At 39.5% G+C, this 27,500-nt stretch overlaps 1 protein-coding gene across 3 annotated transcripts in view; it reads left to right on the forward strand.

Moving 5' to 3' along the window:
- The window catches only part of fundc1 (FUN14 domain containing 1), a 34,172-nt gene that overhangs the window by 3,537 nt on the left and 3,135 nt on the right, over positions 1 to 27,500 (forward strand). The window contains exons 2-6 of one of the 3 annotated variants that reach the window (XM_059650306.1): positions 1,225 to 1,323; positions 14,417 to 14,573; positions 16,482 to 16,557; positions 18,652 to 18,765; positions 26,540 to 26,668. In XM_059650306.1, coding sequence (XP_059506289.1) covers positions 14,551 to 14,573; positions 16,482 to 16,557; positions 18,652 to 18,765; positions 26,540 to 26,668 — 342 coding nt within the window. In that variant the 5' untranslated portion in view covers positions 1,225 to 1,323; positions 14,417 to 14,550. Of the gene's footprint in view, positions 1 to 1,224; positions 1,324 to 4,610; positions 4,909 to 14,416; positions 14,574 to 16,481; positions 16,558 to 18,651; positions 18,766 to 26,539; positions 26,669 to 27,500 lie in introns of those variants that run through there. The other 2 variants (XM_048541020.2, XM_048541021.2) reach the window with 2 other exon arrangements.

The following is a 27,500-nucleotide window of genomic DNA, read 5'->3' on the forward strand; positions in this document are numbered from 1 at the left end:
ACCACCCCAAGGAACGAATAGGAGCACTGTCAGATACAATTTGATACATGTTCCCTTGCATGCCTTGTAATTATTCTAGGCCAATGTTGTCGTTTGCTTCACTGACCTCAACCCTTTACCACTTTTCTATCATAGTCTGTGTCAAAGCCCAGTTTTACTTCAACTTGAGTAATGTTGGCCCATAATTAGCAGATTGTTTTTAGTTTGCGCTGTTTTTTGCTCCCATCAATCTTAATCCATCTCACTAGTAGTATGACAGGGAAGCAATGATCTGTTGGTATTATCACCAGACAATCAATGCAGAGACCCAGCCATTGTTCTGAGGACCTATGTTCAAATCCAGCCATGGCAGATTGTGGAATTTAAATTCATTAATAATCTGGAGTAAATAATCTAATGATGATCATGAAACCATTGCTGATTGTTGGAAAAACCATCTGGTTCACTAATGTTGAAGAGATGGAGACTGCAGTCCTTAACCTTTTCTGGCCTCCACGTGAATCCAAACTCAGCAACAACTTAGACTCTTAACTGCCTTCTGGGCAATTAGGAATGGGTAATAAATGTTGGTCCAGCCAGTGATGTCCACATCCCATGAATGAATTTTTAAAAATATCATCAGGCTTCTTTCCTGAAGTTTAATACTGTATGTTATTTCAGTGTCTTTCCCAATTAGAAGCAAAAACTAATAGTACAATCACTGCTGTAGTAAGTAAATCAAATATTTTAGTTGAAGTCCTGACAATATTACATAATGACTATTTGTCAGTTTTATCAACACTATAATTATTGTTTAATTGTGACACCAGTAGATAGTATGGTAGGTTTTCCAGCAAAATACATTGTTTTTAGATAGCTTAATAAATAGTGCAATGTGCATGTTTTTGGACAACAATTGTAGTGTTTGGAAATAGATTACTTAAATTCCAAGCCAACTAATTGCACTTAATGTTATTGGTCATTATCGTTATGTAACATTTTTAAGTACGTATTAGGTTCTCTTTCAGGTCTAAATGGCCCACCATTAGATTATTTACTCCAGATTATTATTGAATTTAAATTCCACAATCTGCCATGGCTGGAGTTGAACATAGGTCCTCAGAGTGAGTACGAAATTTGCTTCTAAACTTCTGCCAAGGGCACTTAAACAACAACAACCAAGCCAAATCTTTTCTGATTCTCCAAGTCAACTCAACCTAACCCTTCCTTAAAATTTATTCATAGGATGAGGGTCTTGCTGGCCTTCCATCTCCAATTGCCCAGACGTCCAAGACATACAGCACGGAAACAGACCCTTTGGTCCAACTCGTCCATGGTGACCAGGTATCCTACATAAATCTAGTCCCATTTGCTAGTGTTTGACCCATTTCCCTCTAAATCTGTTGTATTCATATACCCATCTAGATGCCTTTTTAAATGTTGTAATCATACCAGCCTCCACCACTTCCTCTGGCAGCTCATTCCATTCATGCACCAGCCTTTGTGTGAAAAAGTTGCCACTTAAGTCCCTTTTAAATCTTTGCACTTGCACCTTAAACCTGTGCCCTCTAGTTTTGCACTCTCCCATCCTGGAGAAAATACCTTGTCTATTTACCCTATCCATGACCCCCATAATTTTCAAAACCTCTAAAGGTCACCCCTCAGCCTCTGATGCTCCAGGGAAAATAGCCCCAGACTACTCAGCCTCTCCCCATAGCTCTAACCCTCCAATCCTGGCAACATTCTTTTAAATCCTTCCTAAGCCCTTCACAACATCCTTCCTGTGGAAGGGAGACCAGAATTACACACTATACTCCAAAAGTGGCTAAATCTATAGCCTGTAGAGCCTCAACATGACCTCCCAACTCTTCTACTCAATGTGCTGACCAATAAAGGCAAGCATGCCAAATGCCTCCTTCACTTTCCTATCTACACGTGACTCCGCTTTCAAGGCACTATAACCCTGCTGTCCAAGGTCTCTTTGTTCAGCAGTGCTCCTCAGGACCTTGCCATTATGTGTATAATATGATTTTCCTTTCCAAAATCCAGCACCTTATATTTATCTAAATTAAACTCCATCTGCTAGTCTTCAGCTCATTGGCCCATCTAATCAAGATCCTGTTGTACTCTGAGGTAACCTTCTTCACTGTCCACTACACCACCTAAGTCAGTTAAGTGTCAAACAAATTGCTGTGGGTCTGGAGCAACGTGTAGGCCAGACCAGGTGAGAATGGCAGTTGTCTTCCCTGAAGGACATTAGTGAACCCAGATGTGTTTTCCTGACAATCAGTAATAGGTTCATGTCATTAGTAGACTCCTCATTCCAGATTTTGATCAAATTCAAATAATTGAAACCTCGGTCACAGGACATTCCTTGCCTAATGGATTTGACAGTCCAGCAATAATACCGCTAAGCCATCACCTCTCACTGAGGGGCTTCCACACAAGAGATTGATGAGAAATGTTTCCCAAATCTTTTGGTAATTGCAGTTGTGTGGCTTATTGTGCTCCAAAAACAAGTACTGTGACAAAGACAAGATAGGACGAACTGCACACATAAAGCTGAGACATGCGAGATGTATTCTAGGTTTCATTGATGTAAAATCTAATAGATTTGAGTTTATATAGGATTTTTTGTGACCTTAGGGTATCCTAAAGCACTTTACAATCAATTGAGTGCATTCACTGTTTTAATATAGACAAACATTTTTAGCAATTTGCACATAGTTTGTTCTCACAAACCATAATGGAACAAATGATCAGTTTTATTCAGATAAATGTCACTGTAAATTGGAAAACTTGCTTCCTGTTCTCCAAACAGAGTTGTAGAATCTTTTATGTCCATTTCAGAAGAAAACAAGGCCACCTTTTAATGTCTCATTTGAAAGGTAGCACTTTCTGTGTATTACATTAAGGTATCAAATATGTAGGCAAGTTTCTGAAGTGCGACTTCAACCCAGAAGCTTCTGGTTCAGAGAAGCATGCTCAGAGTTGCTATGCATGAATTACAGCCAATTACACTTTTAAATATTTTTAAATTCATGCATGAATTTGACTTTTAAATTGTTACTTAAAACAGAAAGTACTGGAAATTCTTAGCTGTAGAAAATGACAGTATTTTTAGATCAACTACCTTTCTATCAGAATTGTTACTAGCAACTAATTTTAGGTATGCTGGGATGTGCAGATTCACTTTGTGGTGTCAAAACCAAACTAGGGTCCAAATCAGGAATGTCTTTTGAAATGATATTGTGATCTAATTTCAAAACAATTGAGAAGCTGTGCACATTGTATTGATTTGATCAAGACTAATTGCATCCCCATCTCAAAAGAATTAAGGGCTGACAACCAGAAATTCTTCTGACTGTCTCTCATTGTGTTCAGTTATACTCAATTGTTTGAATGAGAAATTATTTTTTATTCACTGGTGGGTCTCAGGCTTTGCTGGCTGGGCCACTACTTATTGCCCATCCCTAGTTGCCCCTGAGAAGGTGGTGATCTCCTTTCTTGGATACTGCACTCCATGGGTTGTAGACAAACCCATGGTGCCATTAGGGAGAGAGTTCTTGGATTTTGACTAAATGACCATTCTGAATTCAAGAAAACAAAAAAAAACAGGTTTGATAAGGCATACAATTGGTCAACAGAAACTATCAATCTATTTGAGTGAATAGATTACTTAAATTTAAAATATTTTTAAATTAAAACAGCAGACAACTGGAATTTCCATGGAAGTTCTCTCCTCCCATAAAAGTGGAAGATTGTAGTGTGAAAGGAAAGAATTGTGACATACTTGTTCTTCTAGGAATTTTTAAAGTGGAAAAATATAATGTATAAAAACGCATATAACGATAACATAGTTCTGTCTTTTCTACATGTGACTCCAGACCCACAGCAATGTGGTCGGCTTTCTGGGCCTACTGAAATGATCTTGAAAGCCACTTGATTCAAGGGCAATAGAAAAATGCTAACTTTGCTAATGGTTACCACATCCGATAAAAGAATATCGATGCCGTTGCGCTTTTTTTCTTTAGAGCAATGTTGTGTATTACTCGATGGCTGAGGGGCAGATTATACCAGAGATTGCACGTGAAGCAAATAGTCTAAGTTATGAATACAACTTGTAGACTCGATATTTTGGCATAGGAAAATGTTGATACTTTTAAAACAACATCTTTAATTTTAGATAGATCAGATTTTCTTTTTTAAAAAAATATCTGTAATCTCGGAGCAGCAGCAATTGGAATTCTACTGACATGGGGTGGATTTAGTAAGCCCTGGATGAGTTCATAACCTTAAAGGAATGAGGTTATTTCTCCACATATTCAAATACCGTTACTGCATTCTAAAGAGCATCACAGGAACATTATCAAACTAAAGCTGGCATTGTGTCACAAAGATATTACGACAGATGGCTAAAAGATTAAACAAAAAGTTAGATTATATGAGGACCATCTTAGGGAAACGTGAGGTTTAGGTTATCCAGATATTAATATTTGGGGTTTCCAGGTTAGGCGTGAAGAACTGAAAAGATGTAGAGGATTGTGGAGATGCGATGATGGACCGTCCATTAGAAAACAAAGGCGCTTTTCTTTTCAGTTCGGGCATTATCAAACCCGGAACCAAAGTTGGTCAGTGAGTGACGTGTAAATGGCATTCGTTAACTGCGTTGAGGTGTCAAAGTAGCCCGACGAGGACTATAAAGTATTCGTTTGTACGTACATTCCAGCAGGGATGTAGTTTTCGATTGCATTTGCGAATCCGAGTTAATATGCTCCAGTCGTCAGTCTGTACGGCATGTGACAGGCCCTATCACCATGGTGCCCGGGTCCGTCATTCTGACTCCATACAGGATGTGTTTCCGGGTGAGGAGCTGGTGTTATTGATCTCTCAACATTAAAGTCAGCTGCAGTATGGCGGGACGTGGAGGTAAGGTGGTCTGGATGTGGCGAGCTCCTCTGTCCGTTTAAATTAATCATTTAATTACGTGTGAAGGGGCTTGTGCGAAATGGCTGGACGAGATCGGATTGTGTGTGGAGAGGGTGCCGGATCTCTTCGTATTGATTTGTTATGACGATTGGAAGAATATGATCTTTCTCTAGCTGTTTTAACTATAATGCGTTAAACATGCAGTTAACTGCTTTCCGAAGTCATTTCCATTGAATTCATAGTAAATATATCTCGGAGCCCCTCATTCAATTGCCACGGAAAGTAATAAGTAAAATTGCATCATCTAGTTCCTGATGATTTGAAGTGTATTACAGCAACAAAGTCAAGCAATGGCAGTAATTCAACATGATATGAATCATGATCCATCATGAAATCTCTAGGGTTATAAGTTTGACATGTGGAAACACAAAGATAGTGCAGCATAAGTTGTCGCTAGAATGCAACGTTAGCTCAATGAAGGAAGTCGCTTGAGCAGCCCGTACAATCGAATGCATCTCGCTTCTAGTGCTATTGAATACGCCATTCACCTTGATCTTTCTCCTCTATTTTTCCGTGTTAACCTGAAATTTACCTCACAATCCCCGACACTAATGTTTTTCCAGCATCTCAGAACAGGAGACGCCAGTCGTTTCTTCCTATAATTTGGATGCATTGATACTCAATATATGCCGATTTTTTTTCTGCTATATGGCTGTTCATTAATTCTCAAACCATAAAAAGGCACATAGGTCATATAATCCTTTATAAATGTGAACAAGTAACATTTAGGAACGAAAACAAATGGCTCTATTTACAAGGACTCAAACATAGAGATGTGTCTTAAGTCGGAAATGGAGGTTATATTAAACCGAATCGGTGATTGTTACACGAGTATGACGATATCACAGGGCAATACTGTAAAGACTATGCATTATATCCCTAATTTTTGGACTATGGCCTAAAAACAGGAAAACACTGCTTTAAACCAAAGGGACGAGTGCAGTCTTAAATATGCTGAGTACTGAAGTACATTGAGATGTGTACATGATGTGTGGAACAGAAAGAGCAAAAGCAGACACTAAAGACCCGAAAGGTTCTAAATTAAAATAAATCCCCTTGACAATTTCGTTCTGATTGGCTTCTGGCCAGGTGAGCATAGTTTGTGTGGGGCCAGTGCAGCAGAGAATTACCTAGCATAGCACAAAGAGAAAGCATTTAAAAAATTCTGTCTCGCTATTGCGTGGAGGTGCTGGAAAGTTTCCAGTAACTGTTAGCTGTCTTCCCCTCACTTTCCTCTGCAAATTCTCTATTGAAGAAGGAATAAAATGCCCTTAAATACAGTGAATGAATAAATTTTCCACCAGTGAGGATAATAGCAAAATTAATGTACAAACAGCCTTATGTTAATAGCAAGTAATTAAAAATGAATTGAAAGGCAGGGAAAGAGAGCAAGTCATCAAATCCTGTGGTCCAGAACTGTGTTCTCAAAATGAGTCCCCCTGATCTTTTTTTTACTCACCCTTAATATCTTTGTTTCGTCTGTTTTCATAAGCTTGCTTGTTTGTGAAATGGGGAATCTAATATGGCATACAATTTATGTTATAGACTTCTAAGTTAGCAATTCCTAATCCCTAAGTGCCATTAGTTAAAGGTAATTTATTCATAATAAACCGTAACTTTCTTGTTAAGTAAAGAAATCTGCTGAATGTTTTCTTTTAATCAGGTAAAACAGGTACATTAGGAACTTTGGACACTCTGACTAAATGTTTTCACATTTTTGACAACTCTGAGAACTTGATTTCCAGTGCATTACCCAGTGAGTTTTTACAATCCATGGAAGCATTATTTGATAAAGTTTAATACTAACCCAAAAAAGTGATATTAGCTAGGAAAGCCTTGATTAGAAATGAGTTTTAAAGGAAGTTCCTGAAGGCATATTTGGAAAGGAATAAAACATGGGGTTAGTGGTTGAAAGTGTACCTGCATGTTGTTAGGCAAAAAAAAAGTGATGCAGTATATCAGCCATGACTCAGTTATACTAGTTGTCCTGCCTTTGAGTCAGACATTGAGAATTCAAATCCAGTGAGACAAATCAAAATAGGTTGATGTTCTATTACATTGAGGGAGTGCTGTGGTGACAGAAGTGCCATCTTTCAGATGAGACACTAACTAAAGCCCTTTCATAAATGATCCAGCAGCACAATCTTAAAGAGGAGCACAGAAATGACTCATAGTCCTAACCAATATTTATCTTTCAATGAATATCACAAAAGTATTATCTGATGGTTATCACATCTGTGCGAGTTTAATATGCACAAACTGGTTCAGTGTTTTTCACGTTAGAACAGTGACAGCATTTGAAAAGGATTCCATTGATTTCTTTTGAGACGTCCTTGAAAGATGTTGCAAGAAAGTAAATATTTGTTTTTTGTATAAGGAGAAGAATCTGTGCAAAGAATTGCAGAGTGAGGAGAGGTGGTAGTGGTTGTGAGGGTTGATGAGGTTACAGAAATGGGAAGTAGCAAGGTCATAATGGGACACAAGATGAGACCATTTTTACCATAAGCCAATATAGATAAATAAGGACAAAAGTGTGATGGACTTGATGAGGGATAATGATGTGGGAAGCAAAGTTGATCTGAAATTCTCAGAGCCTGGAAATTGGGAAAACCTCTGAGAGCATTGAAATATTCAAGTCCAAATGATACAGATGCATAGACGGGAATTTCAACAGCGAGGTTGATGAAGCTCATCTTTGGGATTGACTAGGTTACTACAGTTGTTAATTACCTTACTACTGAATATGAAACGTTGGCCAGATTAAGGAATGGAATTGGTGGCAAGCGTACTAATTCAGCCCCAGGAAAACAGGTTCATGGATCATAATCCATCCTTTCAACTAATGATAGTAGACTGTACATATTATTCTTAGTACTCTTTTGCCAGTAACAGAAATTCAAAAACTAAGGGATGAAAGGAATTATGGAGGATGTTAGTTTTCTTTTTAAAAACCGAAATAACTGTGGATGCTGTAAATCAGGAACAAAAACAGAAGTTGCTGGAAAAGCCTAGCAAATCTGGCAGTGTCTGTGAAGAAAAAGTCATAAGTAATGAAGTGTACTGAGGAAGGGTCACGGACCCGAAATGTTAACGCTGATCTTTTCTTCACAGATGCTGCCAGACCTGTTGAGCTTTTCTAGCAGCTTCTGTTTTTTTCATTCTCTTTTTATTTGTTCTCCTTAACCATGTGATCAATTCAAGATGGTGGGTCACCACGACCTTTGACTTAGGCAACTAATATTAGCTTTGCAAATGACATCTACATTCTACGAAAGAATTTCTTAAAAGAAACAGCTGCTCATCTGTTCAAGCCTTTCTGTGCGGTAGTGGATAAGCATATGGTTCAGAGTAACACCAGAAGTTTAGGTTCAATTCTCACTATGGCTAACATGCAACCTGGTTCCCTAGAAAGTCCACCTACATCTGGTTTGAAACAGTTGAATTGCTTAGCAACCTCCAAATCAGAACCAATCAAAATAAAAGTCTGGTTAAATGGTCACCCAGTTCTAATTGCGGTCAATACTGGCACGGCTGCTTAAGAAGGAACAGTTTTTGACAAAATTCACTCTGGATTCCAGCTCTTGAGGTTGTGCAAGACCTTGGCTAGGCTGAGAACCTATACCTGGGAACCATTACAGATTAAGGGTACAACTTCGGTTCAGGTCTCTTGTGAAAAGCAGCTGAGTCAGTTTCCAGTGATTGTAGTAAAACACTTGGGCCAAGCTTGACAGGGTGAAATTGGTTGCATGAGATTCACAGACATTGGCTCATCATTTTTCAGTTAGAAAACAGCTGCCTGAGTGAAGTCCTAATTAAATACCCAGAAGATTTCCAGGAAATTCTAGGGACTGGCAGTCTAATTTGGAGTCTTATTAAACAGTACATTTATAGATTAAAAATTTGTGTAATAACGGACCAGAAACCCCTACTTAGTTTCTTTAAAGAGGGGAAGGCAGTGCCAAGCTTAGCTTCAGGTGGGCTCTAATACTAAGTGCTTATAATTACAAATTGGAACATGTTCTGGGAGGCAAAATTGTGACACACTTCTAGTTACAGCTTACAACCTCAAACGTTGGACACAGAAGATCCAGTCCTATCAAAACTTAAACAATTGTTGGTGATGGGGAAACCATAGGGCCATCACAACTAGAATTTAAACCATTTTGGACCCAGAGAGACGAACTCACAGTGGAGGACGGCATTTTGCTATAGAGAGCAATAGTGATTGCCCCAAGCACAGATTGCTGCCAAATGCTGGCTGAATGCCACCAGGACCATCCAGGTGTCCCAAAATGAAGGTTTTGGTGAGAAATTATGTCTGAAGGCCAGATTTAGATGCAGACGAAGCTACATTGATGGGGCACTGCCCAGAGTCCCAACAAGGACAGAAATTACTGCCATAAGCACCCCAAGTTCCGTGGAAATGGCTGGATAAATGTGGGATTGTTGTACATCCGCTGTGGGTCCTTTCATGGGCTGAATGTTCTTAGTCAAAGTGGTTTTATATGCATAGAATCTATTTGTTAAAACTAGGCTGATGATAGAAAAACTCCACATCTTTTCAATACATGGTGGTCCCAGAAGAGTTGATTGCAGATAGGCCATTGTTTATCAGCAGCGAACTTGGGTATTTCCTAAATTCGAATGGGATTTGACATACTAGGACAGCTCCATATCACCCATCATCCAATGGCCTGGCAGAAAGAGCACTTCAAACTTTGAAAGCTGCCTTAAAGAAACAGCCTACAGCCTTACTAGATACCAAGCTGTCACAATTCTTATTTGATTATAACAATGACAGGGATAGTACCTGCAGAATTACTAACAGAAGACTCCAGGTTAAGTCTGATCTTCTCCGACCGGGGAGCTGAGGGTGAAATGGCATCAGGGATTCCTGTGCAGGACACAAGTCTGTGCAAAATGAGACAGACAGTTTGATACAGGGAACAATGTCTGGTGTAAGAACCACAGAAATGGCCCTGCATGGGTAAGAAGCATGGGCAACATGAGGTCAGGACTAGTGATTTACCAGTTTAGGTAGGTGCAATGGTCCTGAACCAGCACGAAAGCCGCAAATTTGCAAACAGTGCAACAGCAAATGTGCCCTGCCATTTGGAAGAGTCAGAAAAACTGCCAGAACCCGTGGGTTCACTCTCTGCAATGAGCATTAACAAATTGTCTTAATCAGACATGACGGATGCTGTTGAAAGAAGAAAGTGAAATTCTACTGAGGCGCTCATAGCTCAAGAAGCGAGCTCCTGCGCATTACACAATGCCAGTATTGGATGCTGAGTCAGAGGAGCCTGAGTTTGTGCTCTCCAAGCTTGTGCCCAAGGACTCAAGAGATCAAGAGACGTAGCAATTGTAATGATGTCAACTAGTTGAACCTCAGAATATGAATTCTCTGATTGGATCAGATTAACAGCCCCAATCAGGGAGTCCTGGCTGACAGACAAAAAGAGGAGTGTCAGATTCTGGCAATCAGAGCTGATTCTTAGGACACAGTACTAGAGGCAAAGACTTTTCATGAAGTGACTTTGTGACGGAACACTGGCTTCTGTGGAGTTATTTCACAATTTTTTTTCAGGGATCAAGAATTCCATGGATGAAAATGAGTTGAAGTACTGTAGTCCTTTGAAAAGAGAAGGCTGAAAGAGATCTGATAGTGGCATTCAAAATCATGTGCTATCTGGCTAGAATAGATCAGGAGAAACTGGTCCCATTCATGAAAGGATTGTGGAGAGGGCACAGATTTAAAGTAATTGGCAAAGATAACTTGCAACATTAATTCTGCTTTCTGTGGATCCTGCCAGAGGTGCTGAAGTTCTGTAGCAATTTTTACTCTTGTCTCAGATCTTCAGCATTAGTTCTTTGCTTAATTTTAATTCGACAACCTTCTTATGGCTAACGGAATCAAAGGATATGGGGAGAAAACAGGAACAGAGTATTGAGTTAGATGATCAGCTGTGATCATACTGAATTATAGGGGAGGCTTAGAGGGCGAATGGTCTACTCGTCCTTTTTTCTATGTTATTTAAAAAAATCACAGTAAAGAATTAGGGTCTGGTATGTACCATCAGATGATTCAGCAAGGTTAACTGAGGCACTGAAAGGGAATTAGTGTTATTTGAAAAGGGCAAAGGTATAGGCTTACAGAGATAAAGCAGAAGAATGCTGCTCAGTGAAATGCTCGTTTGGGAGAGCTGGTGCAGACATTGAGTTCAGTCGTGTTCTTACTTGCTGTAAAAACCCTGAATTTGTCATCACAACTTAAACACGGGTACCACCTGCAAAGTGTTCAAAGTCTCCTTGAAGTTGAAGCTCAGGAAAAGTAGCACTTCCTTTCTCTATTGCATGAAATGAGGGATACTGCAAATCCAGCAGTTTTTGCCCCCCCCCCCTTACTTCTCTTTTAGCTGATTGACTTTATAGGCAATTACAGAAGACAGTTAAGAGTCAGCCACATTTGTGGGTCTGGAGTCACGTGTAGGCCAGACCAAGTAAGGATGGCAGCTTTTCTTCTCTAAAGGATAGTAGTAAAACATTTGGGTTTTTATGACAACAGTTGCCATTAGACTAGTTTTTTAAATTCCAGATATTTAAAAGTAATAATTCAGATTTTGCTATCTGCTATGGTGGGATTCAAACCTATATTCCCAGTGTACTCTTCCAGAGCCCTGGATTATTGATCACTGACATTACCCCTGGGCTACCACCCACCCTTTGAAATGCACAAGAACGAACTACATGGGGAGTACAGTCATCATCGTTTCCTTAGAAGAGCAATGAGTACTGTGACCCAAGAGCAAAGGTAAGCTGGAAAGATCAGACAGTACCAACAACATCAGTTCCTTGATCCTTACCCACACTGTTTAAAGCCATGCAGGTCTATGATCAGGCTGCATCACAACTTTGGAATGCACAACAGATAATGCAAGAAATGGCTTCAATAATGAAGGAAAACTGGCAACATTCTTTTTGTTATGTAGCTTTTCTGAATAGAGCAGTAACATTTCTTACAGATGGTACACATCTTACTCATAATGCATTGTTAGCTATAGATTTGCAGAGACCAACAAAATATTTACAGTCAGATTAATATCTTTATACAGTGTTACTGATTTAAATACAAGGTTTCGAGTTATTATTTCATTAAATATTTTAACACAATCAAAACTTATCAGTCTGGAAAATGCTTTATAAAACTGGTCATGGTTATGATGGTTGCAAAATGTGAATGAGCAATTTTCATCATCTAAGTTTAATTCTGCGGATTTCCATGCACTCAATTAGTTTAAAAAAGGAAAACAAAACACTGATGACCTTTGGCGAGTAAATTGCCATCATTGCCTAGTCTGGCCTACATGCGACTCCAGACCCACAGAAATGCAGCAGACTCCTACAATTAAAATTTTATCAAACAAGACCTAAACCTGTCAACAGACCTATATCTCCTATTTTGATTAAAGTGAAATTCAAACATTGGAAATATAACAAAAAATGCCTGCGATTGTCCAGCTTGAAAATGAGGCATTCAGACTTTGGAATACACAAACAGGCTGCTTTTGGTAGAACCAAAAGAGCAGGATTTGTAACAAAAACAGAAGTTGCTGGAAAAGCCCAGCAGGTCTGGCAGCATCTGTGGAGAAGAAATTAAGAGTTAACATTTCGGGTCCGTTGACCCTTCCTCAGAACAGGATTTGTGTCTGGAACAAAGTGAAGAAATCTCTGTCACTCAGTCTTTAGAAAGATGAAACACTGATGATGACCCTAATTGTAGAGAAACTTCCGAACACACTAAGAGCATAAAAGATCGGCTATATTCACAGCTGTCATTGATCCAGGTCATCCCTAACCAACTGCAGTCTCAGGCTAAATTTTAATGTCTCAAGAACACCCCAAAGGATTTTAACCAGTATAAAACAAAGAACTGTGGATGCTGAAACAAATGAAGACAGGAATTGCTGGAGAAACTCAGTATGTCTGGCAGCATCAATGGAGAGAAAAACGAGTTAATGTTTCAAGTGTAGTAACCCTTCAGAAGTGAAAGCAACTAGGAAAAGATGGGGTTGATGTGTGTGAGGGTGGTGTTTTGGTGGTGGTGAAACAGGTAGGAGTCAGCCGATAGGTGGAGATAGAGCCGAGAGGGAGGAAAGTGGATGGGCAAAAGGCATTGTTGATAGTAAGTCAGAGAAGTCATTGTCTCTCTGAAGAAGTCATAATGGACATGAAGTATTAACTGTCTTAGTCTCTCTGCCGATGGTATCAGACCTGCTGAGTTTCTCCAGCACTTTGGTTTTACTTTCATATCATTCTGCGCAGACTGTCATTTTCAGAGTGAAGTAAATATAGCTATTAATTTGTTGCACTTGTACATTCATATATTGTAAACTATGACTTCCAACCTCAAAAAGATGGTTTAATTTTCTTACCTGGCTTAATAAATTCTGAAAATGTGAGGGACACAATATTTTAAAATATTATCTTCAATTTTTAATCCTCTCTAGAATTGACTGCATGGTACATTTATGTAAATGTTTGGTGTCCACGGCCATAGAACATAGAACATAGAACATAGAACAGTACAGCACAGAACAGGCCCTTCAGCCCACAATGTTGTGCCGACCATTGATCCTCATGGATGCACCCTCAAATTTCTGTGACCATATGCATGTCCAGCAGTCTCTTAAATGACCCCAATGACCTTGCTTCCACAACTGCTGCTGGCAACGCATTCCATGCTCTCACAACTCTGCGTAAAGAACCTGCCTCTGACATCCCCTCTATACTTTCCACCAACCAGCTTAAAACTATGACCCCTCGTGCTAGCCATTTCTGCCCTGGGAAATAGTCTCTGGCTATCGACTCTATCTATGCCTCTCATTGTCAACTTGGCTATTATTTATATATTGATGGTGAATGTTGACAGATTGTTCATTTATGGAAAACATAGCTGAGCTTAATCCTCTTTTCACCAATCTTGTTTTTAGTTTATTTTGTGCTTTTCTTTAAAGGTGCCTACTCCTTGCTTGAGGTTAGTATCACAACTTTCACGAACATTACCAGATCTGAATGTGTTCTTGATCCACTTCCCAATGCACGTGATCAACAGTATATATTGATCGCTTTAGGAACAGGACCTTGGAAAACTTTCCTTCATTAATCAAAAATACTGAGACTAGCAGTATAAATGTTTGCCCTTTCTTAGATTAGTTAATACAGATGAGGATCAAACCATTGTGAACTCACTAAGCCATCAAGAAATCTCAACTTGAATTTGGAGTAAAAGAAGGAAATTTGGAAGTTATCAGGAGTAATTCAACCTAACTAAAATGATACTATATTCTTACCTTTAACACCTCTTTGTTACACTTCTTATTTCTCACAAGAACTTGTATGTTGTACATTAGAAAAATAAACCATTGTTTGTACTGTTCACTTTCCTTAGGGCAAAACAGTGATGATGATTCCTATGAACTTGTAGATCTGTTGGAGTATTCAGGACGACAGGAGTGGTGGGGCCGTATTTTCGGACAGAGTTCAGGACCAGTTGCAGAGAAATATTCAGTAGCTACTCAGTTAATGATGGGTGGTGTAACAGGCTGGTGAGTAGTGTGTTCTATTGTATGTTGCCACAGTTATTTATACTTGCACAATTATTCTTTCTTTCCATCCACATGTATGCACATTTTGACAAAGCAAGGAAACAAAAACTTCTGAAAATGTATATTAACTCAAAGTGTATTTCCTTAATATAGTCAAAAATCACTTGGATTTTAAAATGTTAAACATAGTCAAACAATAAAAACATTCTAGACATGTAACTTCTAATAAAATGGTGTATTTTAATGAATCTGAGGTTGCCTAGTGGATAAATGCTCTTGTCCTTTTAGCTACGTAATTCCAGACTGATAGGATGAAAATCTCCTGAAACTGCTGCATTTTAACATTCTACTTGAAATGAGTATTGATGATATTACACAAAAAAAACCCAGAAAACTGCGAATACTGGAAATCAGAAATTGCTGGGAAAACTCAGCAGGTCCGGCAGCATTTGAGGAGAGAAAACAGAGTTACCTTTCGAGTCCAGTGACCCTTCCTCAGAACTAGAAAAGGCTTTGAAGAAGGGTCACTGGACCCAAAACATAAACTCTATTTTCTTTCCACACATGCTGCCAGACCTGCTGAGTTTTCCCAGCAATTTCTTTTTTTATATAGGTAATAGGAACTTGGTTTCTGAGAACAGAGCACAAAACTGTTTCTAGTCTAGTATCAATTTGCAGTAAAGTGTCCTCTCAATTGAGATTGCTAGTGCTCGTATGGGTTAAAGAAAAAAAATTGCTGTTTGGGATACACTTGGTTCTGATTTGTGCATCTTAACACAGACAAAATTGTTCAGCAAGGGTTCATGCAATCACGTCATTAGTGTTATCAGGAGTGATTATTTAAAAAAATTATTCTCGTTCCACTATAAAAATTACTGATTCTACTTGGTGCACAACATCAGAAGTGCTGGTTCTGATATCTTCTAGTTTTCAATTTTGCTTCAAGAACAGATGGTGCATTTTTCAATTAATTTATTGGAAGGATGCATTCATGCATATTGCTTTTCTAACTAGTAGGGCCAGGTTTGTGCCATTAGTTTAGTTTTGCATACCATATCGGTTACCTACTTTTAAACATTGTTTCATTGTAACTGTCATCATAATTCTTAAATAATGCCCTGATATTATATATTTATAATGTGTATTTTTGATTAAATGTTTAAAATCTCCAATTTTCCATTTTAGCCTGTTACAAATAAGTACATTACTTATTCAAACTAAAAGATGTCCAGTCGGGATATTTAAGATTTTTCTGCTTTATTTTTGACTTAAGATTTTCCCTCAAAGTTAATATACAGATTTAAACTCTCTATCCACTGTACTACAAATATATCTCCACTCCAATCTTCTAAAAGAGTGCTGTATAAATATTTCTGATTTCCATAAACTGTTAATGAAAAATACAATTAATAAGAGATAAACGGTTTAGTACAATAAACTCATGCCCAGTTTTCTAACAGCCAACAAAGAGAGGAGGTTCACATTTCATATGTCTAGCTGCTTTTGAAGTGAAGCCAAAAAACAAAGTTTTTGTTCTTTTGTATGTTTCTGAATTGACTTAAGATAAAGGCTTGAAACTAACACTTGCAGAACTAACAGTTCAATGGATATTTTAATTAATTTTGTGAATGTTTAAGGCCACAATAGCAAAACATTTAAAAAGTGTATGATTCCAATTGCAATTGGCAATCTGCCTTTCTCGTGGGTAATGAAAATAAGAAACCATGGTTGGCATTAGGCACAAATTGAACTTGACAGATTGAACAAATAATCCAATTTTACTGTTTGTCTTAGAATATGAAAAGAAACCAGGAAACCCAGTGTTGGGAATGTTACTTATTTGGATAAATATCTTTGAAGGAGACGTAAATTAAAGTTAATATTAAGCTCTGCTTTCCTTCTTCTCAGGTGTGCAGGTTTTGTGTTCAAGAAGATTGGCAAGCTGGCTGCTACAGCTATTGGTGGTGGGTTCCTTTTGATGCAGGTAAATAAAGGTTAATTTAAATATTTGTGGTATTCAACATTTTAATGGTGGCAAAAAAGTTTCACAGTAGTAGGGTGCAGTATTATTTTAATGAAATAAACTGTGTGAGAGCCTTAAAGCCAGTAGTATGAGAGAGATGAAAAAAATCTGCTTTTCTTAACTTTATACTCATTGATGAGCTGGTAGGAAATTCCAAAAGATCACAACTCTGAGTGAAGAATTTCTCATCATCTCAGTTCTAAGTGATCAGCCCCATATCCTGAAACTGTCAAATTCTACTTCCCAACCCAAAGGAAACTTATCAGGGCTCATTTGATAACACATCCCAATCCTGCAACCTCTTCTGCCTAGGAGGACAAAAGTAGTTGATGTATGGGAACACTACCACCTGCAAGTTCCTTACCTAGCCACACACCATTTTGACCTGGAACTATATCACTGTTCCTTCACCATTGCTGGATCCTCTATACCCCCACCATGGTTTAAAGCAATTCATGAAGGCAGCTCACCACCACTTGCAAAGTCAATTAGAAATGGGCAGTAAGTGCTGATTTCGTCAGCAATACCGACATCCCTTTGAAAGGAAAAGAAAAATTCCATGCACGTTGAGTTGCTTATTTCTTTACATGTGTACCGAGAACAAGTCATGAAGGAGGCAAGCAAGTTAAGTTTTGTACCTCACAGCAATAATATAGGTAGAAGCAAAATTCTTCCAGAGTATAAGACTTTACAGGAAATTATACCAAGACTAAAATTATTTTTGCACTTTGTACAATATTGTGAATCATGCTGACTCTCCAGTATATTTAAAATGTGCAAGACTTCATTGCTCCTGTACATCTAGATGCATTAGTGTAATGATAATGTCACTGGAGTAGTAATCCGGAATCCTAGATTGATGTTGTGGGGACGTGGTTTTGAGACCCACAACGATATATGGTGAAGTTTAAACTCAATAAATATCTGGATTTTAAAGCTAGCCAATGGTGACCATGTACTCACTGTCGATTGTCACAAAAATCCACTTGAACCTGGTTTGACCTATGTGTGACTCAAAATTCAGCTACATTGCTGTGGATTTGAATTGCTCTCTGGCAATTAGAGATAGGTAATAAATTCTGCCCCAGTGATGCCCATGAATGAAAACAAACTGTAGATAATAGATTTCCAAATGTTACTGTTAACTTCAAAAGATTTATTTTATTCACGTGATTTTGATTTGATGTATCTTGGTAATTTTGCCCATATTGTTGCAACATTGTGAGCTTCGTGGTGTAGACTGCCTTATCAATGAAACATAACTACACAACAGCTCAAGCAAGAGATATTTTTCACTAGCAGCGTTGTATAACTTAAATAGGTTCAAAAAATAATGAGAGGTCCATCTAGACTGAGAAGGGATTGAGGAACATGGACAAATTACAATCTGATGCTCCCAATGGGTGGTGACTCACAATAGGAAGCAAATCTTTAGAAAGAGTAGACATATAGCCGGTGTCTTAAATTCAACTGAAACTAAATTGCACCAACGCTGACAAAAATAGTAAAAATAACGTTCCGTTGCATCATAAAGAGACAGACTTCTTAGACCCATTTGCCACTTTCTAACCCCACAGTTTTAGATATTTTCTAAAAGGTCTGTTCAGAAATATTATTTTATCCCTCTGGAGAAAGTGGAGCTGAAACCTGGGTTCCTGGCTCAGAGATAAGGACTGCCACTCTGCCGTAGTATCCCACAACCCCACAGTTTTAAACTCGTTTCTTGAGGATGTCAACAATTGCTGAAGTTTTGTATTATATTTTAGGGGAATGCAAAATGTAGGTTTTAATCACTTGCGAACTCAGATCTTTCTTGACTGACCAAATTAATGTTTATTTGGACTTACTACTGTTTGTAGTACTTTACTGTTTGCCATATTCTGGTATAATTTGAGCTGTAATAGCAAATAATTTATACTTTTTGGAATCCTATGGGTACAATTTTGCAATGATTCCACACAGTTATTTAGATGCTTTCTTAAGTCTAGTTATAATTTGAACAATTGTAAATGTGCAGATAAGATGATAAAAGTGATTGTATTTTTTCACCATCAGTGGGTAATAGTGGTGACCTTGAGCTGCTCACTCCTGTTGAAGGTGGATACACAAAGAGGTCAGCTAGAAGATTGTTTTACCCACCATAACCATTCAAGCCTGCATTTCCCAGAGGTGAGGGCTGTAATATCAGAATGGCGAGGATTGAAGAAAGTAATGGTTTTAATGTAAATAATGGCATCAAGGATAGGATTGACGAGATTGATAATTGCAAAGCTGTTGTGATGAATGGAAAAACGTAAACTGTGAGTTAGAAAAGTGGTTTGTTCACAGGGACTGGTTCAAAAGGAGGTGGTGTTGAAATGCACATGAGGATGTGGGTGATACTGAACGAGATGGTCTTGTGATTGATAGCATGGGAATATGAGATGACAAGATCAAGGCTATGAATATAAACTGAAAAGTTGACATGGAAGTGGGGGGAGATTGAAGAAGGATAAGAGGGCAGTTAACTCAAAAATCAGAACATCAATGAGATGGAGGTTGAATGACTGTGGATAAGACATTTTTAATACAGAACCTTGGGGCAAAAAAACATTTACAATATCTCAGTGAGAAACACTTTAAAGGTAACTACAAACCAAAAAAACTGTGGATTCTGTAAATCAGGAACAAAAACAAAGTGGTTGGAAAAACTCAGCAGGTCTGGCAGCATCTGTAGAGGAGAAAACAGAGTTAACATTTCTGGTCCAGTGACCCTTCCTCAGAACTGATGGTGGCTGGGAAAACGTAGTTTACGTGCAGAATATAGGGAAGTGGGTGAGGTAGGGAGTAAACTAGAGGATAGAGCCCAAAGAGAGAGAAAGAGAGTTGGACAGACAAAGTAGTGGATAACGATTTTTCAGGCTGGGAGGGTGAATAGTTGTTAATGGGGACAGTTAGTGACTAACAACAGTGGGTGCGGAGTGGCAGGCTATGTGGTAACAGGGCCTAGTGTGGGAGGTGGGGGGGCTGGGACTGGGGGAGTTTAGACCCTAAAATTATTGAACTCAATATTGAGTCCGGAGGGCTGTAAGGTCCCCAATTGGAAAATGAGGTGTTGTGCTGGGCTTCACCGGAACACTGTAGCAAGCCGGAGACAGAGATTTTGGCCAGGGAGCAGGTTGGTGCATTGAAGTGGCAGGCATAGGTAGTTCAGGGTCTTTTTTGCGAGCAGAACATAGATGTTCTGCGAATGCAAAGCAGTCACCAAGTCTATGCTTCGCTTCCCCAGTGTAGAGGAGACCACATTGTGAGCAGCGAATGCAGTAGACTAGATTCTTGGAAGTGCAAGTGAAGTGAGGCTTCACCTTGAAGGTATGTTTGAGCCCTTGCATACTGGGGAGTGAGGAGGTAAATGCACAGGTACCATTAATGGTACCTGAATTCACATGGCAAATGAGGATTTTCAATGAGGCAGCAGGGTAGAATGTTATGAAATGTTCACACGTAGTATGTTCCAGAGAAGGAAGAGACAGATTAAGATTATGTAATTTGATGTTAACAGCTGCACCAGCATGCCAACAGTTTGGGCAGGGAATGGTAAGTGATGGAACATATAATCACAAGGGGCATCTTCACTTAGGAAAGAGATATTAAATCCCTTAGCCCAGATTCCTTCAAAGCCAAGATATCGATAAAATTATCCACAGGGATCAATTGGAAGTCAAGGAGGTGATATTTTGAAGGGAGATGGGAAGTTGATTAATTGGCAAAGTAAATAGAGTCAGCATGGTAGGAGCAAGTTTAAGGAGAAAATCCATCAAAGATCAGGAGGAGGCATGTTCCAAAGGAGGCAACTCCCCTGTAGCATTTTCCAGGCATCTACAACCCTTGCCTCACACATCTCCTACCATCAAGAGGAACAACTGCAACAGAATACCACTTCTTAAAAGGTTCTTTGAGGACGTGACAAATTCGATTGATGAGGGAAAGGCTGTAGATGTCATATACATGGACTTCAATAAGGCGTTTGATAAGGTTCCCCATGGCAGGCTGATGGAGAAAGCAATGTCACATGGGGTCCAGAGTGTGCTAGCTAGATGGATAAAAAAACTGGCTAGGCAACAGGAGACAGAGGCTAGTAGTAGAAGGGAGTTTCTCAAATTGGAAACCTGTGACCAGTGGTGTTCCACAGGGATCTGTGCTGGGATCACTTGTTTGTGATATATTGTAAATGATCTGGAGGAAGGTGTAGGTGGTCTGATCAGCAAGTTTGCTGATGACACTAAGATTGGTGGAGTAGCTGATAGTGAAGGGTACTGTCAGAGATTACAGCAGAATATAGATAGACTGGAGAGTTGGGCAGATAAATGGCAGATGGAGTTCAATCCAGGCGAATGCGAGGTGATGCATTTTGGAAGATCAAATTCAAGGGCGAACTATACAGTAAATGGAAAAGTCCTAGGGAAAATTGATGAACAGAGATCTGGGTGTTCAGGTCCATTGTTCCCTGAAGGTGACAACACAGGTCATTAGGGTGGTCAAAAAGGCATATGTCATGCTTTCATTCATTGGGCGGGGTATTGAGTACACGAGTTGGCAGGTCATGTTGCAGTTGTATGGGACTTTGGTTCGGCCACATTTGGAGTACTGTGTGCAGTTCTGGTCACCATATTACCAAAAGAATGTGTATGCTTTGGAGATGGTGTAGAGGAGGTTCACCAGGATGTTGCCTGGTATGGAGGGTGTTAGCTTTGAAGAAAGGTTGAGTAGATTAGGATTATTTTTACTAGAAAGACGGAGATTGAGGGGGGACCTGATTGAGGTCTACAAAATCATGAGGGGTATAGACAAGGTGGATAGCAAAAAGCTTTTTCCCATAGTGGGGGACTCAATTACTCGGGGTCATGAGTTCAAAGTGAGAGGAGAAAAGTTTAAGGGAGATATGCGTGGAAAGTTCTTTACACAGAGGGTGGTGGGTGCCTGGAACGCGTTACCAGCAGAGGTGGTAGACACAGACACGTTAGCGTCTTTTAAGATATATTTGGACAGGTACATGGATGGGCAGGGAACAAATGGACACAGACTGTTAGAAAATAGATGACAGGTTAGACAGAGGATCTTGATCGGCGCAGGCTTGGAGGGCCGAAGGGCCTGTTCCTGTGCTGTAGGTTTCTTTGTTCTTTGTTCTTTGTTCCCCTCCAAGTCACTCACCTTTCTAATCTGGAAACAATATAATGCTCCTGAGATGCTGCTTGGCCTGCTGTGTTCATCCAGCTTCACACTTTGTTACCCAAATTCCTTCAATGTCATTGGATCAATATCCTGAAATGTCTTCTAAGGGCACTGGGAGTCTACATACAGCGTATGGACTGTAGCAGTTCAAGAAAGTAATTCACCACTGCATTCTCAAGGGCAAACAAATACTGGACCAGTCTATGATACCCAACTCCCTCGAGTGAATTTTCAAAAATTTGGCAAGATTACCCCCTCAGCAGACACAGTAGATAGGAAGATTGCTGCTCGAGTAAGATAAGATTATGCTCCTAAAGGAGGTTGTATTGAGTGCTTTGATGGGCCTTTCAGAGCTTGCCAAGGGAGGCACAGTGGGGAAAATGTCCAGTCTTTCAAGATGGAGTCGAGCCTAGGAAAATTCCAGTAAAGTAGGAAGGTTGAGGAGTGCTAAGAGGTTGGGGAATGAGCTTGCCAAAAGAAACTACTTGAGCGGAGAATCGAAAAGGCAAGATGACAATGTGTAAAAGAAAAATTAGAAATAGGAATGATGAACTTCAGTCTGAAATGGTAAGATAAATATTTAAAGAAATGGACACATCTCAAATAACTAACAAAATAGAACACAACCGTACAGCACAAGAACAGGCCCTTCAGCCCACAGGGTCTATGCCAAACATGATGCCAGTCTAAACTAATCTCATCTGCCAGTACATGATCCATATCCCACATTCCCTGCCTGTTCATTTGTCAGTCTAAATGTCTCAAAAATTGCTGTCGTATTCTACCACCTCCCCTGGCAGCATGTTCCAAGCACTTATAACTCTTGCCTCACATCTCTTTTAAATTTTCCCCTCTCATTTTAAACCTATGCCCCCTTGTATTTTACATTTCCACCCTGCAAAAAAATAAGGAGTCCAATTATCCACCTTATCCATGCCTGTCATAATTTTAAATGCTTCTATCAAGTTGTGCGTCAGCCTCTGTTCTAGTAAAAACAATCCAAGTTTCTCCAACCTCTACTTATGGATTCACTCTAATCTAGCCAACATGATAAACCTCTTTTGCAGCCTCTCCAAACCCTCCATATCCTTCCTATAGTGTGGTGACCAGGGCTGCAAACAATACTTCAAATGTGGCCTAAAGTTTTTTTACAGCAAAAAGATGCAGACATTCGAAATCTGAAATAAAAATCAAAAAAGTGTAAATGCTGTGTTCTGACTATGCTGTATTCCATGACAGTGCTTGCTCTTCAATCAACCAACCTCACTGCACCTGACAGGGCTCCTGACCATGTCCAGTCTCTCCTTATCTCCACTCTATTTTAACTTTCCATTTAATTCTTTCCTTCATCTCCTTCCCCAGTACTTGCTTAAAGCCTATCACAGCTGTTTTTTATAAATACTGCCTGACTTTTGTATTTTCAGCATTTTCTGTTCTTATTTCAAGTTACATAGGCCTGCCTAAACAGTTGTTAGGTTACATAGCTTCATCTTCATCTCGTCCTTCACATTTTCTCATTACTCATGATAGAGGGTAACTTGCTTCTATACTAAAAATAAATTCTCGGGAGACTGAAGAGCCCAGTGCATGATCTATTGTCTTTGTCCCAAATAGGGCAGATGGTGGTTGGATCAATGGGAAGGTGGATGTCAGGGTGGTGTCCTGTTTCTTTCACTGTCAATGCTTAACATCAACCTGCCATCAATAATGAGACTTTGAGATGTACAGAGCATACCTAAAATGTTTCCCTTCTATTTCAAGCAGTCTTTCGATAGTGGTTTTCCAGATGTCAAATGGGTGTTTTACACATTGCAAGTAGGCTTTGAGGGTATACCTGAAGCTATGGCTTGTCCTCTGAAGCTAAATGAATGTGATTAGTGCTTTGATGTTGTGGATGTCAGTCTGAGCAAGAACGCCGATCTTAGTGCACCTATCCTGTCAATGGATTAGTTTTATCTTGCTGATGCAGTACTGATGGTACTTCTCCAGGGTCTTGAGGTACACAGTCCACCTCTCTGAGCCAATTAGGATGATGGGTGTCATTACTGCTCTGTGGACCCTGAGCCTGATCGTCAGGTACAAGATCCTGGACTTCCAAAACACACACTCAGGCAAGCAAAGGCTGCACTGGCCCACTGAAGGTAGTCTTGAACCCTATCGTCAACAAAGCTTATGTTGACTGCAGGCTACGAAGACATGGAAATGGTCTACATTTTAAGGGATGTTTGGAGAGGATCTATGCCTTACAAATGTTCAGTATAAGGCGCATGCTGTAATATGCCTTAGGGAAAGTAGTTTCAATGGATTGGAGCTCAGCCTGTAAGTTTGTGCTAACACTAGAATTATATGGTTAGTGGAATTTATTCTGCAGATTAGCTGCACTCCTGCAGAGAGCTTGCTGAGGCCAAGATGGAGTATTGCAGCAAGGAAAGTCAAGAAAAGTAAGAGTGTTATGATTGCTCGTCCCTAGTCCTAAAGTGTTTGGATCTGTGGCTTAGAATCACAGCTTGCATGTCATCGTGGAACAAGTAGACGATGGTGACAGACTTTTGAGAACAGTCAAAGCAAAGGACAATGCTTCATAATCCCTCATTAATGAGTACCAAAGGCCTCAGTGAGTGTGGAAGGTGCTGTTTCCTATATTTCTCTTTTTTGTTGCTGGGCATTGGAAATTCATGTACATTGGGTCCTTCAGAGGGCAGATTCTACATTGCAACTCTGGAAAGAGCTCTTCAGCCACAAGCAGAAGGCAGTTGAGAATTCTTGCAATAAAACTTGCCTTGTGGCCGACCGCCAGGAAATTACCTGTAGTTCCCGTAGTCAGGCCTACTACCTTTAATGAAGATGGTCACAATTATGCCAAATCTGAGATTTCCTTATGCCGTTAGTGCTTGTCCATCATATTTGAGTGCTTCATCAGAACTCCCTTTGCTTCTGACATTGGTTCTTTAGCTGACAAATGACCTTTTCTACCTCATACCAGTTTGAGATTGTGTTGAGATAGCGGTGGGTTTGCATGCTATGGAGGACATTCACATTGAGGACGAATTCTGTTAAGGAAGTCATTAAAGCGGTCATTCCAGGTTAGGCCTTTGAGGACCTCTTCACTCCTGGCAAGTCACAAAGTAGGATCCCTGGAACGTGATCTTGATTGTGCTAAAGAAAGCCTTGATTGTGCCTTGTATATCATGATTTTTGGCTAATTGCTGGATCTCCTGCACTCTCTATCCAAAATCTGTTCTTCAGGTTGCCATTTTTTCTCCTGGACCTCAGTCTTCAGCTACTTCCCTGTTCTCAAGTTGATTGCTATTTTGCATTCAGGCCACAAGTGCAAAGCACTTCTATCAGCCCCTGGATTTCCTGGTTAAACTAGACGTGGTGTTTCCTGGTTGAAAAACAATAAACTTCTTTCCAGGTATTGATTATGGAGGCCTTGGAGGCAGACTGTGCACACCATCTGTACGTCACCACGAGTCGGTAGGTTGACAGTGAAGTGCTGGCTGATTTGGATTTCATCAGGGTTTTTTACTGCGTAAGCATGAGGCATTACTTCTTTTGTTGTCATTGTATTGGAGCAACACTGATGTTGCCTACAAAGAAAATTAGGCAGTGGTCTGTCCAGCAGTTGTGGGCACCTGTTGTGGTGCGGACAAAACAAACATCCTTACGGTCCTTCACTTAAATGAGGGAAGTTGAATAGGCAGTAGTGCTTGGAACGCAGGTGTTGCAACAAGCTCTTTTACTTGCCCCTTTGGCAGAAATGTGATTTCGATTATGATAAAGCACTTGATCAGGCACAGGACATCATGGCTTTGGATTTCCTTAATCCCTCTCTGCTAAGTACATCTTTCTAGTGGTCTGTGTCCATTCCAACTCACTTGTCACCTTTTGGGACTCGGGCATGTGCTATTTGAGGTTGGCATAAAATTGTTCTTTGGAATCATCTGTAGCATCCGATGTTGGGTTAGACATGCTGTAGCGTACTGATTCTAGGCAAACATGAGCCATTCATTTATTGCACCCGGCTCTGAGATGGGCAACTGGTTCATTTTGATGACAAAGTCTGTGGAAGAAACTCCTCATGTACTTTTCCAGAAGAAGGTAGCCACCACCTTGTTCCTTGCACATTCTGTCTCACATATGGTAAAATGTCAATGTGAAACATCTGAACTCAAGCATATATCTTGGCAGCAAAGAGAAATGGACAGTAAAGAATAGGAATGAGTTAAGCATTAAAGTCAGGAGGCGTATTTCTATATCTTAATTCCATATCTGTTATCGGATATAGTTAGCAGGACAACAGTCTTGACTTTGTCCTGTAGTCCAGTTGGTCAAAGGGACTGCAAACAAGTAGCACTTTTAAACAAACAAGACTTGTGATTGCATAGATTGTTTCACAAATTCAGTATCTTTGTTCAATTATTCAGAAATTAAGGCATTTATGAACAAGAATAAACTGTTTTGTAAGTCCAACTGCATAAATTTTATATAATTTGAATCTGATAAATTTGAATTATCAATGAAAGTTCTACAAAAGTCCTCCAGTTTTATATTTTCCTCGTACAGCATGATTTGCTGCTTCAACATCACACTGTTCCATAGGTGTGAAGTTGCTATTATGAGAATCCATTTTTCTGTGACAGCTGAAAATTTTGTAGAACTCACTTACAAATACTAGATACTGCAAAAAAAAACTCATACCTTTACTCATTAAGGCATATTTTTCTGTCAGGTTGCAAATCACAGCGGCTATATTAAAGTGGATTGGAAAAGAGTTGAAAAAGATGTGAATAAAGCAAAACGACAATTGAGAAAGAAAGCAAATAAAGCTGCTCCTGAAATCAACACCTTTATTGAAGAGGTGAGAAAAAGGCACTTGAAATTTTATGTTGTAAGTGCGGTATTTTATGTATAGATTGACAGTCTATTGCCCGTAGAATTTTCTTCCAACCTTCTGATAATTTCCATACTTCTATAAAGTACACTTTCGCAGCTTTTGGCAGCCTTCCAGTATCTTGTCGTAATGTTCATTCCACATGATGAGGTTACTATGGCTGCTGCTATTTAGTGTTGCTGGGCTATTGGACTGACGTGGGGAGGATTGCGGGTGGGTCCAAATCAATATTATTTCAATGGAAAGAAGTGGTAGATGTCTGTAATTTATTTGTTCCTCCAACCCTCAGTCTGTCATCTCAAATGAAAAATGCCAGCTTCAAAAGACATGAGGTTAAACCCATAGCTTAATTCGTGTAGTTCCTACATAGTTTTCCTCACTGAAATTCAACACAGGCCAAGTATCAAACTTGGTATTTTGTTGAACTGTAAGAAACATAGAATCCCTACAGTGTGGAAACAGGCCCTTTGACACAACAAGGCCACACTGACCCTCAGACATCCCACCCAGACCTAACCCTCTATAACCCACCTAATCTACACATCCCTGACCATTATATGGACAATTTAGCATGGCAAATTCACCTAGCCTGCACATCTTTGGACTGTGGGAGGAAACTGGAGCATCAGGAGGAAACCCACGTTTAGTACCAAACTACAGAACTATTCAGGAGATGCTTCTTGGTGAACCCTTTTCTAAAGAATTGCACTTAAATGAAATTAGTGATTTCATTCTGAATAGGACTCGGAGCAAAAAGCTACCACAATTGTGAAATAGAAATTTTCTGTGCAAACATTTT

Source organism: Stegostoma tigrinum, chromosome 12, assembly GCF_030684315.1.
Source record: "Stegostoma tigrinum isolate sSteTig4 chromosome 12, sSteTig4.hap1, whole genome shotgun sequence".
Classification (NCBI taxonomy): domain Eukaryota; kingdom Metazoa; phylum Chordata; class Chondrichthyes; order Orectolobiformes; family Stegostomatidae; genus Stegostoma; species Stegostoma tigrinum.